Genomic DNA, 13,946 nt, shown 5'->3' on the forward strand with positions numbered 1-13,946 from the left:
GAGTTACTGCAGCTTTCAAAAGCACCTAGAAACCTACTTTCTGTTTTTGCTGTGGGGAGTTGAGAATTGTGGAGAAAAGCAGTTTTTTATTTTTTTACTAAACACCAAAATTGCTGTAGGTGATTGAGAATTGTCATCCACAGCAGCTTTTGGGTCCTCAACCGCAATCTCAAACGGGGCCTAACTCTTTTATTCTATGATTTTATTAAATATTTTAATGTGCGAAAATTAAGGGAATCAATATATTAGTTTCGTTGACTTATTGAAGAATAATTTTCTTGTAAAATATTAGTTTCGTTGAATTATTGGAGAATAATTTTTTTGGTTCACTTACTTACATGGTCCCTTCCCTTGGTTCCAAATCCCAATCACAATCAGCTTAATAATTGTCTAATGGGAGAGCTAGGCATTAATTAATTAGTCCCTATATAGCTACTTACAAATCACAATTACCACTCCATTGACTATTTAATTACTTACAATACAAGTTATACAACTATGAAGTATGAACTATCCAACATATATATAACTCTTTTATTCTATGATTTTATTAAATATTTTAATGTGCGAAAATTAAGGGAATCAATATATTAGTTTCGTTGACTTATTGGAGAATAATTTTCTTGTAAAATAAATAGTGGCGTGACATTACAAATGTGAGAGGATGGAGGATCTCACATCTCAATATCCGAACCCTCTCCTCTCATATTTGTAATATCACGTCATTATCTCTATTAGAAGTTTATTCTCGATTTATTATTATGTCCAATTGCAAGACATTATGATTCACTATTGAGATATGCTAAAACACAATATGTATCATGTCAACTCAAGTGTGGACCTCCTAGTTACCAACTGTGAATCCACATTCAAATGTTCAACACAATTGGCACTTGAACATTTGATATATGTATAAAATCCTTTAGGGGCAATAATAATCATAATATATTCTTATTTTTCGCTCGGTCATTGTGGTTGTTACCTCGTTTCCATCAAAGAGATCTCTCTCTTGATCATCCATTCATCCCCTCATCTTCTCATTTCGGTTGTTTCTGACAAATTAAAGATTGAGTTGGAAATTTGGAATAAAACCTCACAGAAATCATGTAATTATTAAAGAAATCTGGCAGTATTCGGTCATTAATCAATTTGTGGTTTGACAATATAGTGATCCAAAAGACCAAGTTTAATTTTCTAGATTAAATAATTTTGATTTCCAAATAAAACAAGATTAAATAATTTAGAGATTCCCCTTGAAAAAAGACAAGTTTTCTCATAGGCTAATAGTTTGCTTAATTTAATTTGTCACGTTATAATCAAACACAAACCATATATTATAAATACTACGTACCTCCTCAAATAATATGCAAGAGAAAATTGGGAAAGGCCAAAAAATGGAGTGTTATGAGGCTGTGGGTTTACTCATAGTTGTATTGCTATGGTTTGCATGGGCAATTATGGCAACCCAACTCCGACGGCGTCGTTTGGAGGACGCCAAAGGGCAGCTTCCACCGGGACCTAGATGGTGGCCGGTGGTGGGAAACATATTCCAACTGGGCTGGGCTCCGCCGCATGAGTCCTTCGCCATCCTGGCCCGCAAGCACGGACCCATCATGACCCTGTGGCTCGGGTCCATGGGCACTGTGGTCATTTCCTCAGACCACATAGCGCGCGAGATGTTCAAGAACCACGACGTCGTTTTGGCGGGTCGCAAAATCTACGAGGCCATGAAGGGGGAACACAGCAACGAGGGCTCGCTCATTACGGCCCAGTATGGGCCCCACTGGCGCATGCTGAGACGCATGTGCACCACCGAGTTCTTCGTGACGAGCCGGCTCGATGCGACGCGTGGCGTGCGTGCCGCGTGCATTGATCGCATGGTGAAGTTTATAGACGATGCTGCGGCCGGTGGCAGATCGGAAATTAGTGGCAATATTGAGGGCATTGATGTGGGGAGGTTTTTTTTCTTGATGGCTTTTAATCTGATTGGGAACCTCATGTTCTCGAAGGATCTTTTGGACCCGAAATCGGAGAGAGGGGCCGGGTTTTTTTACCATGCGGGTAAGATCACGGAATGGGCTGGGAAGCCCAATATGGCGGATTTCTTTCCAATCTTACGGTGGGCCGACCCGCAGGGAATTAGGAGGAAGACCCAATTCCATGTGGAAAAAGCCTTTGAAATTGCAGGTGGGTTCATCAAAGAAAGGAGGGAGAGCATGGAGGACATTAATGGATGTGATGATGATTATAGCAAAGAGAGGAAGATCACAAAGGAGGACTTCTTGAACGTGCTCTTGGAATGGCGTGGTGATGGTGTTCAAGAGCCCTCTAGATTCTCTTCAAGAACCATCAATGTGATTGTCTTTGTAAGCCAACTAGCTAGTCCTTTCAATTTTTATGTCCTCTTTTTATTTTTGGTGTTAAGTTGTTAACATGTTCTCTTGCACACACAAACATGACATGATCTTGATTGATGTATGTTTATTGCATCAATTATAATATTGTGGAAAAAGTTCTGGTAGGACTCTCAAACGATTTTAATTTTTTATGAGATGTTCTATGAAGCATTCTTTCACACTAAGATAAATTTTAGAGCAAATTACAATTTTGTATTTCAATTTTACATGTTGTTTCAAATTAGTACCCAAACTTTGAAAACTTGCAAAAAAGTACCTCAACTTTTATTTTGTGTCAATTTAGTACCCCAACTTTGAAAACTTACAAAAAAGTACCTCAACTTTAATTTTGTGTCAAAATAATACTTCCGTTAGTTTTTCTGTCAAAGTTGTAGGAGTATTTTTGTCTTTTCCCTAAATTTTAAAAATAATAATTTTTTTAATAAAAAAATTTCTTTAAATTTCTTTAAAAAAAAATTTCATTAAAAAAAAAAAAAAATCCCTTCCCCCCGCCCAGCCCCGACCCACCTCCCTCCCCCCTGCCCACCCCCATCCCCCTCCCATCCCCGGCCCACTCAGCCCTTCCCCTCCCCTCCTCTCCTCCTCCCTCACCCAGCCACCACTCCCCCACCCATCCCCTCCCCAGCCCAGCCCGCCCCTACCCAGCCAGCTCCCAGCCAGCCCCTCCCTAGCCATCCCGCACCCCCTCACCCCAAGCCCAGCGCCGTCGCACGCTCCACCCCCTGCCGCCGTTGCACCCCCTCCACCAAGCCCCAGCCCCGTCGCACCCCCCAGCCTAGCCCGCCCCCAGCCCGCACACCCCATTTCCCAACCCAGTGCCGACCCACCCCCTCCCCCTCACCCAAGCCCGACCCACCTCCCCCTATCACCCAGCCCCGACCCACCTCCCTCCCCCCCGCCCAGCCCCCCCGCCCTACCCACCGCCGCCCCTTAATTTTGGTTGGGTGGGGGCGGGATGGGGAAATTTTTTTTTTATTTTTTTTATTTTAAGAAATTTTTTTATTCAAAAAAAAATTATTATTTTTAAAATTTAAGGAAAAGACGAAAATACCCCTACAACTTTGACAGAAAAACTAACGGAGGTATTATTTTGACACAAAGTAAAAGTTGAGGTACTTTTTTGTAAGTTTTCAAAGTTGGGGTACTAAATTGACATAAAATGAAAGTTGAGGTACTTTTTTGCAAGTTTTCAAAGTTGAGGTACTAAGTTAAAACAATATGTAAAATTGTGATACTAAATTGTAATTTGCTCTAAATTTTATGTATCATGAGTCTCACCTGATTGTGAGAAGAGTTGACAGAGCATGTCAAGAAAGACTTTCTCCTGTCAGACCACATGCATCAGTTGTACAGTCTTCCATTCAAACTTTGACGCATATTTTGGGCGATGACATATATTACCCTCTAATTACTCAACAAGCATGTACAAAGTGTCAACTCACTTATACCCTTTCAGGAGATGTTCACTGCAGGGACTGACACAACCACAAGCACATTAGAGTGGGCAATGGCTGAGCTTCTAAACAACCCCAAAACCCTAAAGAAAGCTCAGGCTGAGCTGAGAAGCACCATACGTCCCGACAATAAGCTCCAAGAGGAAGACATTGAAAGCCTCCCATACCTTAAAGCAGTCATCAAAGAAACACTAAGACTCCACCCACCTCTTCCTTTCTTAGTCCCACACATGGCCATGAGCTCCTGCAAAATGCTGGGGTACCACATTCCAAAAGAGACGCAAATCCTGGTCAATGTTTGGGCAATTGGGCGTGACCCAAAGACTTGGGAAGACCCTTTACTTTTCAAGCCAGAGAGGTTCTTAGCGCCTAACATGGTGGACTATAAAGGGCACCACTTTGAGTTCATACCATTTGGCTCTGGCCGTCGAATGTGTCCTGCAGTCCCACTAGTCTCTAGGGTGCTTCCTCTGGCCTTAGGGTCGCTCCTACACTCGTTTGATTGGGTTTTGCCAGATGGGATTAAGCCAGAGAGCATGGACATGAGTGAAAGGATGGGGATCACACTTAGAAAATCTGTCCCTCTAAAGGTTATACCTATACCTTACAAAAGGAATGTGGGATTCTAAATTTCTAAAGCATTTGTATTTAGGCAAGCAATTATGAGTGAATTTGTAATAAATTTGTTTGTCACATATGTTAATAATTGATGTAATAATTAAGTACACATGTATTATTAATGTCACATCATATGTAGCTACTCATAAAAGTTTTCCGACACTCCCTATTTTAGCTAAGAAGCTCCCTTTATGGAGAATGCTGATAATCCACTCCACAACTCTATATAAGGGCTTGAAAAATTATATAATATATAATCTTTTTCATCAAACAATTTTTTCCCTTCTTCATAAGCTGCATCCACACAGATTAAGAAGGGCAACATGCGTTTATTTTCGGTTCCCTTCGCTCTGGTCCTGCTTTTGGTGGCTACTGGCCGGTATCTAGCTCTTTCTTGCCTCTTGTTAATTTGATTTTTAATAAGGATATGAAACTAATGGATGTGATTTAATTAATTTCAAAGCCCCTTAATTTTTCTCTGGATTAATTTTAAAGACTTGCAGATGACTTAAAAATTAAAGTGACATAAGTTTATGGCTTGTGCATGCATAGTTATATATGAATTCTATAGAGCTAATAAGGTAGAATTCTTAATTTGGATTAATTTTCTAATGCATGTTTGGTAGGGATGGAGCCAATGTTGTTGAGGGATGGAGTAGCAAGCTAGCCGATGGTTGATGTCCTGATGATGAGGGTAAGACTAGGACCTGTGAAACTCTAATTAGCAAACGGCACTTGGGAATTTGCCTTTGGACAAACGTATGTGCAACTATTTGCCAACAAGAGGGTATTCAAGGTGGCCGTTTTGTCGTGGATTTCGCCATGGATGCTTCTGCACTCAAAATTGCTGGTGACCACACAAGTATTCACATAGGTCTATTAGATATAGCTTCGATCTATTTGTACGTCCATACAATCTCACCTTGTTGTATACGATGAGAATTTACAAAAAATATATTTGGGGTCAATATTTTCAAAAGTGTCACACAAGGTGTACACCTATTCATAGTAAAATATCCAAAAGACCAAAGTGGACGTAGCCCGATCAATTCAATAGTGGTGAACCACTTTACATCCTCGTGTGTTCATTGTGTGTTTGTCTAACCTACGTTGATCACTCAACCAAATTTAGGCAACAACAGAAGGGATAATAATCGAATAGAGTTAATATCAAAATGGGTTTGAAATTCTGTTGATGAATTCAGACCTGCAGAAAACTCATTCTTATAGCCATGGCAGATTTGCTATTTTTACATAATTAAAAACTCTTTTTATCACTCTTATTTCATAGAGGAAGGGATCAGATGGCCAATCTGCCATAGAACAGAGAAGATGAGACGATGAAGGATGTGAGCAGAAGTACTAGGTTACATCTTTTTCTAATTTTTCAATATAGACTATATAGCCAAATAAGAAAATAATATATTTTGTAATTTTACATGCCAGAGGTTTAACTATGGAATAGAAATATCATCCCCATTCCTAGTATTTCTATTCCTCATTTTTAATGGAATTAGTTTTTACCATTAATTAAGGTCAATTATTTAGTTTTGTTTCTTTTTCAATCAAACCAAACATTATATCTTACTGGTCTTGGGTTCCGGCCAAACAAACATGGCCTTAGTGGCTACTGGTATATTTCATTTTCCTACCAGGGCCATGCATGCATATATGCATGATTGTATGCAGTTAGAACATGCAAATAATTCCTGGCCGAAAAAACAAAATGCAAATAAATACCCTATAAAAATGGGTGTCGTGTGTTTTGTAATCTCACATATATATAGGTCTAAATATAGCTTCTATTTGTCCATACAATCTCACTTTCTTGTTATAATGAAAAATTAATAAACATTTCTTGATTGGGGATCGATTCAAAAGTGTCGTATGTTTGACACGATCCATTACCAGGTGATATTGCTGAATGGTCACAAATCCTGGGCTTCAAGTACCCAATTTTGCTTTCAGCTACAAATGCAGTCTGATTGATTCTAACAAATCGGGGGCAAATGCCACTTTGATCCTATTAGCAATAAGTAGGTTCATAATTCGCATGATAACCAACTAAAATAAAGATGAAGTCTATGCTTGATAGATTCATATATGATTTCACAAGGGTTTCTCCCTAAGTCAGAACAAAGGCTCCAAATTTAGAAAAACCTAATAAAATTGGGTAGTAAAATTATGAGAGCTATTCCTTTTGCAAATTATGAAGTCACTCTCAGGTATTAGCTAGGGAGGCCTAATTAATTAAGCACAAGAAAGAACAAGACTATATAAGAATGGCCTTAGAATGGGGCTGACATATTTGGGAAATTCTAGATCGACTCCATCTTCTGCTTTCCAAACCCTACATAGTCAAGACACTCCATTCAAGTAAAACACATGTGGGGTGTTTTTTTTTTTTTTTTTTTTTCTGTGGTCAGAAAATATATGTGGGGTTTAAAAAAGCCAAAAAGGGAGTCCTTTTAGAATTTCCTAAATTTTGAAACATGGGCTCGCATATGAATCATTTTGGCCCGAGTTGACTATATTAGGCCACCCAGTTGGTTCGTATGTCCATCTCACAGGCCGGCTGACAAAAAATCCCAAAAATTTATTCTCCACACCCGGAATAAATTTCAAAATTATTAACTTACTCCACACATTAATTAACAAGAACAACAAAACAACACACTTCCCATTACAATCTTGTTATATAGAAGGATTCTAATTTAAAGTTGTTGGCAACTGCTCCTTAGTGATGTATGGCAGGATTGAATACTACTACGATTCATAGATATATCATATGACAATGGAATCTCTTACGTTAAGAAAGAGAAGGCCAAAAAAAGAAGTCTAATATTAATGGATCATGGTTATTAATTTGTATGTTTTTGTAATGGGAAAAATTAAATGTGGAGTGCTCTAGTACATGGTGCTATCTTCAGCCTGTAAGATAACTGGGCTTGGTTATTACACGTGGAGAGACGTACAAATTTAAATAGAAAACCAATCACGATTAATATGATCAATGATAAGTGTAAGATAAAAATTGAAGACTTTAAACCCAAGATCTTTGAAATCAGAGAAAGCTTGAGTTCTGATATAATGTTATACTACCATTAAACTTAATTTAATAACTTAAACTGTCAGGAAATTCATAAACAATGTATATCAAATTAGTTAACACTGCCAAGAAATAAATTTAGCACAAATTAAATCTATGTATTAATTAATTGAAGAGGGTTTGCTGTTGCCACCAACCTTAATGAAGACCATCGACTGCAGTACTCTTGATTCTTTAGGAAAAATTAGCAGGATGCCCTTCTACAACAGTACAAATTAAAGATGGCCTCGCATGCATAAAATTTATAGAAAGTTCCTTCAAAGAGAAGAAGACATAAGAACGTTTGTTTGGCTTACGATGGATATACATAATCATTTGCCAAATGGGACAAGCATGCATTGTGGTTTGCAAATTAAAATCCCTCTAAGCATCTTCATTTTGAAAAGGAAATTAATTGAGAACAGTCAATGGGATTGTTGCACACTTACATTGGGGAGTTATTGTTGTTTAACAAGGGTTTGTCTACTTGTGGGTTGCACATCAACCCTTTAAAGAAAGGGTATCTAAAAGAAAAATCATATATTGGATTTATTTGATATATGTGATTTGCAAATAATTGCATTTCAGTCATGTACTCAAAGTTTATTAGATGAGAAAATGAATCGTGAGAGTTTTCATCGCTACTTTTCAAAATGACTTGTTGGAAATTATTTTGCGTAGCTACTGCCTACTGGTTATATTGATGATTAAGAATTCAAATATTCCCTCTACTTTTGGCCTTTTTTTATGAAACAAAAGAAAATATTTACAAAGTACTGTAGCTTTGTTATGTCGGTCTGAGAAAGAAAAAAGAATTTCTAGAATTGTAGGATCTACCTATATACTCCAACAAGTAGCTAGCAATAGTAGTAATATTAGTATAAAACTAGCAATCAAACATAAAATATTAATTAGCTGGATCAGCTGTTCTTATCCTCAGGTCATCTATTCCAACGTACAATTATGTAAATGACTGTTTCAAGATTAATTAATTCATGAATAACCATCGGTCGGCAGATGTGCTATACGTACAGAAGGATGCATACAAAGTTGTTTTTAGTCTTTTATATGCTTATATAAATCTTTGGTTACATAGTTAATTGTAGCTTCTATCAACTAATTAATAATTGATCGACAACCATTAAATTTGTAGCACATATATATTTATATATATAGCGTCTCTCGTCTCCTACTAGCGAAATTTGTGGAAAAATTCTTCCATCTGGGATGGATCGAGCCAAACATTTTTCACCAAAACATAGAGATTGTCTCTAGTGCAGACAATGATGTAAACATCCACATCTAGGAACTATACCCTACTAGTCTAGAGTATATTCTTTAGAAGTATCTGTATGGGTCAAAAAAGGTCTGTATCATATTAGCATTTGCATATATGTTACCATAAGTTCGTAATGCTTGATATTGACTGAATAATGTTGACTGTGCTTAAGCATTTGACAGACTAAGTTAGCTAATTAATATTGCAGTTATGTTAGTTAATTAGCAAGTTACTTTGTTTATGTAATTGAACACGTGGCTGTGTCTCATAGGACACCAATTGAATGGTTGTGCTGAGCTCATAGGCTCACGCATTTGGCATGCCTCAGCAATATGGTTGCTGTCCACTTATGTAACAGATTTGCAAGGGAATGAATGTAACAGTGGCGTGAGCACTGAAAAATTTACAGAGATTGATTTCATTTTTTTCTTCCCCTTTTCAGCTTCAATGCTGCTTCCTCTCTCAGCCTCAAGTTTAATTAATTAAACAAACACACCTAAATTCTACATGGTATCAGAGCCTTGGTTTGGATCAAGGTGTACTGGGGCGTGATTTGTGTGAAGAAAACAGAGTGAAACGAGCAAGGATTCGTGGTTGCAATGGCAAGCTCTGGAGGTGGTGAGCTACGAGCTCCTATCTTTGATGGTAATGAATTCGATTATTGGAAAGTCAGAATGATTACCATTTTCAAGTCACAAGGATTGTGGAAGCTAGTAGAAAAAGGGATTACAGTCCCTGAATCAAAGAAAAAGAAAAGTTCAAAGAAAGAAGAACATGCTGAAGGTGTAGATGTTGATGAAGAGATGGAAGCATACCTTGAAGAACAGCACATGAAAGATGCAAAGGCATTAGGCATCATTCAAGGAGCAGTCTCCAAAGAAATCTTTCCTCGAATTGTAAATCAAGAAACTGCAAAGGGAGCTTGGAACCTATTGCAGGAGGAGTATCATGGTGATGAACAAGCTAGATCTGTGAAATTGCAAGGTCTACGCAGAGAGTTTGAGTATATGAGAATGAGAGATAATGAATGTCTTGCTGATTATTTTTCCAGGTTCTTTGATTTAACAAACCAGATGGAGAAATATGGTGAGATCCTCTCACATCAGAGAATGGTCCAAAAGGTACTTATCAGCTTATGCAAGATTTATGATCCAATGTGTGTAGTGTTAGAAAGAACTTGTGATCTGAATTCAGTTTCAGTACATGAGGTTGTTGGATCTTTGAAGAGTTATGAGCTTCGATTGAATAGACATGAGGAAGATGATGGACACACAGAGAAGGCATTTTCCAGTATGAGCATCACTCCAAAAGGCCAAAACACACAGAATAGGCCATATGCTTATGATGGAGGAAGGAAGGGACAGAAGCAATGGAAAGAAAAACCAAGGAAATGGGATGCCAAGTTTCAAGTTGCTGGAAAACAGGAAAGAGGTGCTGACTCTGGGAAGCAGAAATGCAAGATTTGTGACAAGCTTCACTATGGTGACTGTTGGTTCAAAGGAAAGGTCAAGTGTCACAAATGTGACAAGTTTGGCCACATGATGAAGGATTGCCATCAACCTAGCAGGAGGGGTGAGGTGGTCAATTATGCCAATCAGGTCCAGGACACTGCCACAATGTTCTATGCATGTCATATGGCATCTGTGCAAAAGGAACATGGGGTCTGGTATCTTGATAGTGGCTGCAGCAACCATATGACAAGCTGTGAGTCACTTCTTATCAACATAGATCGAAGTGTGAGGTGCAAGGTCAAAATGGGGACTGGTGACTTAGTGGAGTCTACTGGCAAAGGCACACTGGTGGTTGAAACAAAGAGAGGAGTCAGACACATACCTGAAGTGATGATTGTTCCTGGTCTGGATGAGAATCTGCTCAGTGTTGGACAGATGATTGAGCATGGATATTGGCTTGTTTTTGGTGATTTCATGGTTTCCATTTTTGGAGACAAGAATTTGCAGGAACCTATCACTACTGTAAAAATGAAAGGAAACAGATGCTTCCCTCTTTCATTTGACAGTGTTACTCCTTTTATGGCAAACTCAGTGACCACTATTGGGTCAACTTGGAAGTGGCACAGAAGATTTGGACATTTGAACTTTGGAAGTCTGAAAAAGTTACAAGAAAATGAGATGGTATATGGTCTACCAAGTTTGACAGACAGTGATCACATGTGTGAAAGCTGTGCAATGGGAAAAGCTCATAGGCAACCCTTTGACAAAGACAAAGTCAGAAAAGCCTCTGATCTTTTGGAGTTAGTACACACAGATGTGTGTGGTCCCATGACAGAAACAATTGTAGGTAACAAATACTTTCTCACCTTTATTGATGACAAGTCAAGAATGTGTTGGGTCTATTTTTTGAAGTTCAAGTCTGATGCATTCAATGTGTTTAAGAAATTTAAAGCAATGGTTGAATTGCAATGTGGATTTAAACTCAAGAAATTGAGAAGTGATAGAGGGGGGGAGTATACCTCTCATGCCTTTGAGAAATTCTGTGAGGAGGTGGGAATTGAGAAGCAATTGACTGTTGCTTACTCACCTCAGCAAAATGGCATTGCTGAAAGGAAGAACAGGACCATAATGGAAATGGCCAGGACTATGCTCCATGAAAAGAAGCTGCCACAGAGTTTTTGGGGAGAAGCAGTCAATACTGCTGTCTACCTATTGAACAGGTGTCCTACAAATGCCTTAGATAACAAAACTCCATTTGAGGAGTACAGTGGGAGGAAGCCAGGTGTTAAACATCTAAGAGTCTTTGGTTCTGTATGCTTTACTCATGTTTCTGCACAAAATAGGCAGAAACTTGATGAAACTGGTCAGAGAGGCATTTTTGTGGGGTATGGAACTCGAGAGAAGGGTTATAGAGTTTTTGATCTGAAAAATAACAAGGTTGTTGTCTCTAGAAGTGTGATCTTCGATGAAAACTCACTGTGGGATTGGAACTCTAAGGAAACTGTTTATATAACAGTACCTTTTGAAAGAGAGCAGACAAGCAATGCTGCAGAAGGTGAAGTTGAACCTGCAACACCTGTGCAATCTCCAAGAGTGTCTAATGAGGCTGCAAGTGTGGAAAACTCATGTCCAAGTCCACTCACAGAAGGCTCAAATGGTGGAACAAATATGAAAAGGACTGATGTTCCAATTTCTACAGCTGAAAGTGAAATTGGGATGTCTGATACCTATGATAATACTCCAAAGAAGTGGAAGAACCTCAATGAGGTGTTTGCTCAATGCAAGTTTAGTATAATAGAACCTGAGAATTTTACTGAAGCTGTCAAAGACCAAACATGGCAGAAAGCAATGTCAGAAGAGATTGCTATGATTGAGAAAAACCAGACTTGGAAGCTTGTAGATAGACCAAGTGACAAGCCTATTGTGGGAGTAAAGTGGATTTACAAGATCAAACTCAATCTGGATGGCACAATTCAGAAACACAAGGCAAGATTAGTTGCTAAAGGCTATACACAGAAGCCAGGAATTGATTTTAATGAAACCTTTGCTCCTGTGGCAAGGTTAGACACCATAAGAACACTGATTGCTCTAGCAGCTAAGAATGGCTGGAAACTTTTCTAACTTGATGTCAAATCAGCCTTTCTCAATGGAATTCTAGAGGAGGAAGTGTATGTAGATCAGCCAGATGGCTATGTTGTCAAGAATCAGGAGCACAAAGTGTATAAATTGCACAAAGCCCTCTATGGCCTGAAACAGGCTCCACGAGCTTGGTATGGAAATATTGACAGTTACTTGTTGGAATGTGGTTTTGAGAAAAGTCCTAGTGAGGCAACTTTGTATGTTAAAAGCAAGGAAGGCCAGGGCATACTTATTGTATCAATCTATGTAGATGACATTGTCTACACAGGGAGCAGTGACAGTATGCTACTGGAATTCAAAAGGGATATGATGAACAGATATGAAATGTCTGATCTTGGTCTGCTACATCATTTTCTTGGAATGGGAGTGATCCAGCTAGAAGGGAGTATCTTTATCCACCAAAGAAAGTATGCTCACAACTTGCTAGAGAAATTTGGCCTAAAAGATTGCAAACCTGTGTCCATCCCATTGTCAACAACTGAAAAGTTAAGGAAGGAAGATGGAAGTGAGCCTGCAGATGAAGGCTTATACAGAAAACTGGTTGGAAGCTTGTTATATCTAACTGCTACAAGGCCTGATATTATGTTTGCAACAAGCTTGCTAGCTAGGTTCATGCATTGTCCCTCTGCTAAACACTTAGGAACAGCTAAAAGGGTGTTAAGATATGTGCAAGGAACCATTGACTATGGCATACAGTATAGGAAAGGAGATTCTGCCATTCTCATAGGCTATTGTGATAGTGATTGGAGTGGAGATGAGGATGATATGAGATCCACATCAGGATATGCATTCTCTTTTGGGAGTGGTGCATTTTCATGGGCATCAGTCAAACAACATAGTGTTGCTCTCTCTACTGCAGAGGCAGAGTATATGAGTGCTTCAGAGGCCACATCTCAAGCTATTTGGCTCAGGTTTGTTCTACAAGATTTTGGAGAAGAGCAAGTTGAACCAACTACCCTACTGTGTGATAACATATCTGCAATAGCAATGTCCAAGAACCCTGTCTTTCACCAGAGGTCAAAGCACATAAAAAGAAAATTTCATTTCATAAGAGATGCTATTCATGATGGAGTGGTTGATTTGGTGTACTGCAAAGGAGAAGACCAACTCGCAGACATTTTCACGAAGGCCATTAAACTCGCAGACATTTTCACATAGTTAATTGTAGCTTCTATCAACTAATTAATAATTGATCGACAACCATTAAATTTGTAGCACATATATATATATATATATATATATAGCGTCTCTCGTCTCCTACTAGCGAAATTTGTGGAAAAATTCTTCCATCTGGGATGGAGCCAAACATTTTTCACCAAAACATAGAGATTGTCTCTAGTGCAGACAATGATGTAAACATCCACACCTAGGAACTATACCCTACTAGTCTAGAGTATATTCTTTAGAAGTATCTGTATGGGTCAAAAAAGGTCTGTATCATATTAGCATTTGCATATATGTTACCATAAGTTCGTAATGCTTGATATTGACTGAATAAGA

The 13,946-nt window shown here is 38.5% G+C and overlaps 1 protein-coding gene across 1 annotated transcript; it reads left to right on the forward strand.

Moving 5' to 3' along the window:
- Positions 1–1,394: 1,394 nt before the first annotated feature.
- On the forward strand, positions 1,395–4,500 carry CYP76G1 (cytochrome P450, family 76, subfamily G, polypeptide 1). The gene is made up of 2 exons (XM_086246857.1): positions 1,395–2,366; positions 3,874–4,500. Exons 1-2 carry the CDS (start codon positions 1,395–1,397, stop codon positions 4,498–4,500), a joined length of 1,599 nt encoding a protein of 532 aa, XP_086102983.1.
- Positions 4,501–13,946: the final 9,446 nt, after the last annotated feature.

The sequence above is a fragment of the Dryas octopetala genome, chromosome 6 (assembly GCF_963921425.1).
Source record: "Dryas octopetala chromosome 6, drDryOcto1.1, whole genome shotgun sequence".
Classification (NCBI taxonomy): Eukaryota; Viridiplantae; Streptophyta; class Magnoliopsida; order Rosales; family Rosaceae; genus Dryas; species Dryas octopetala.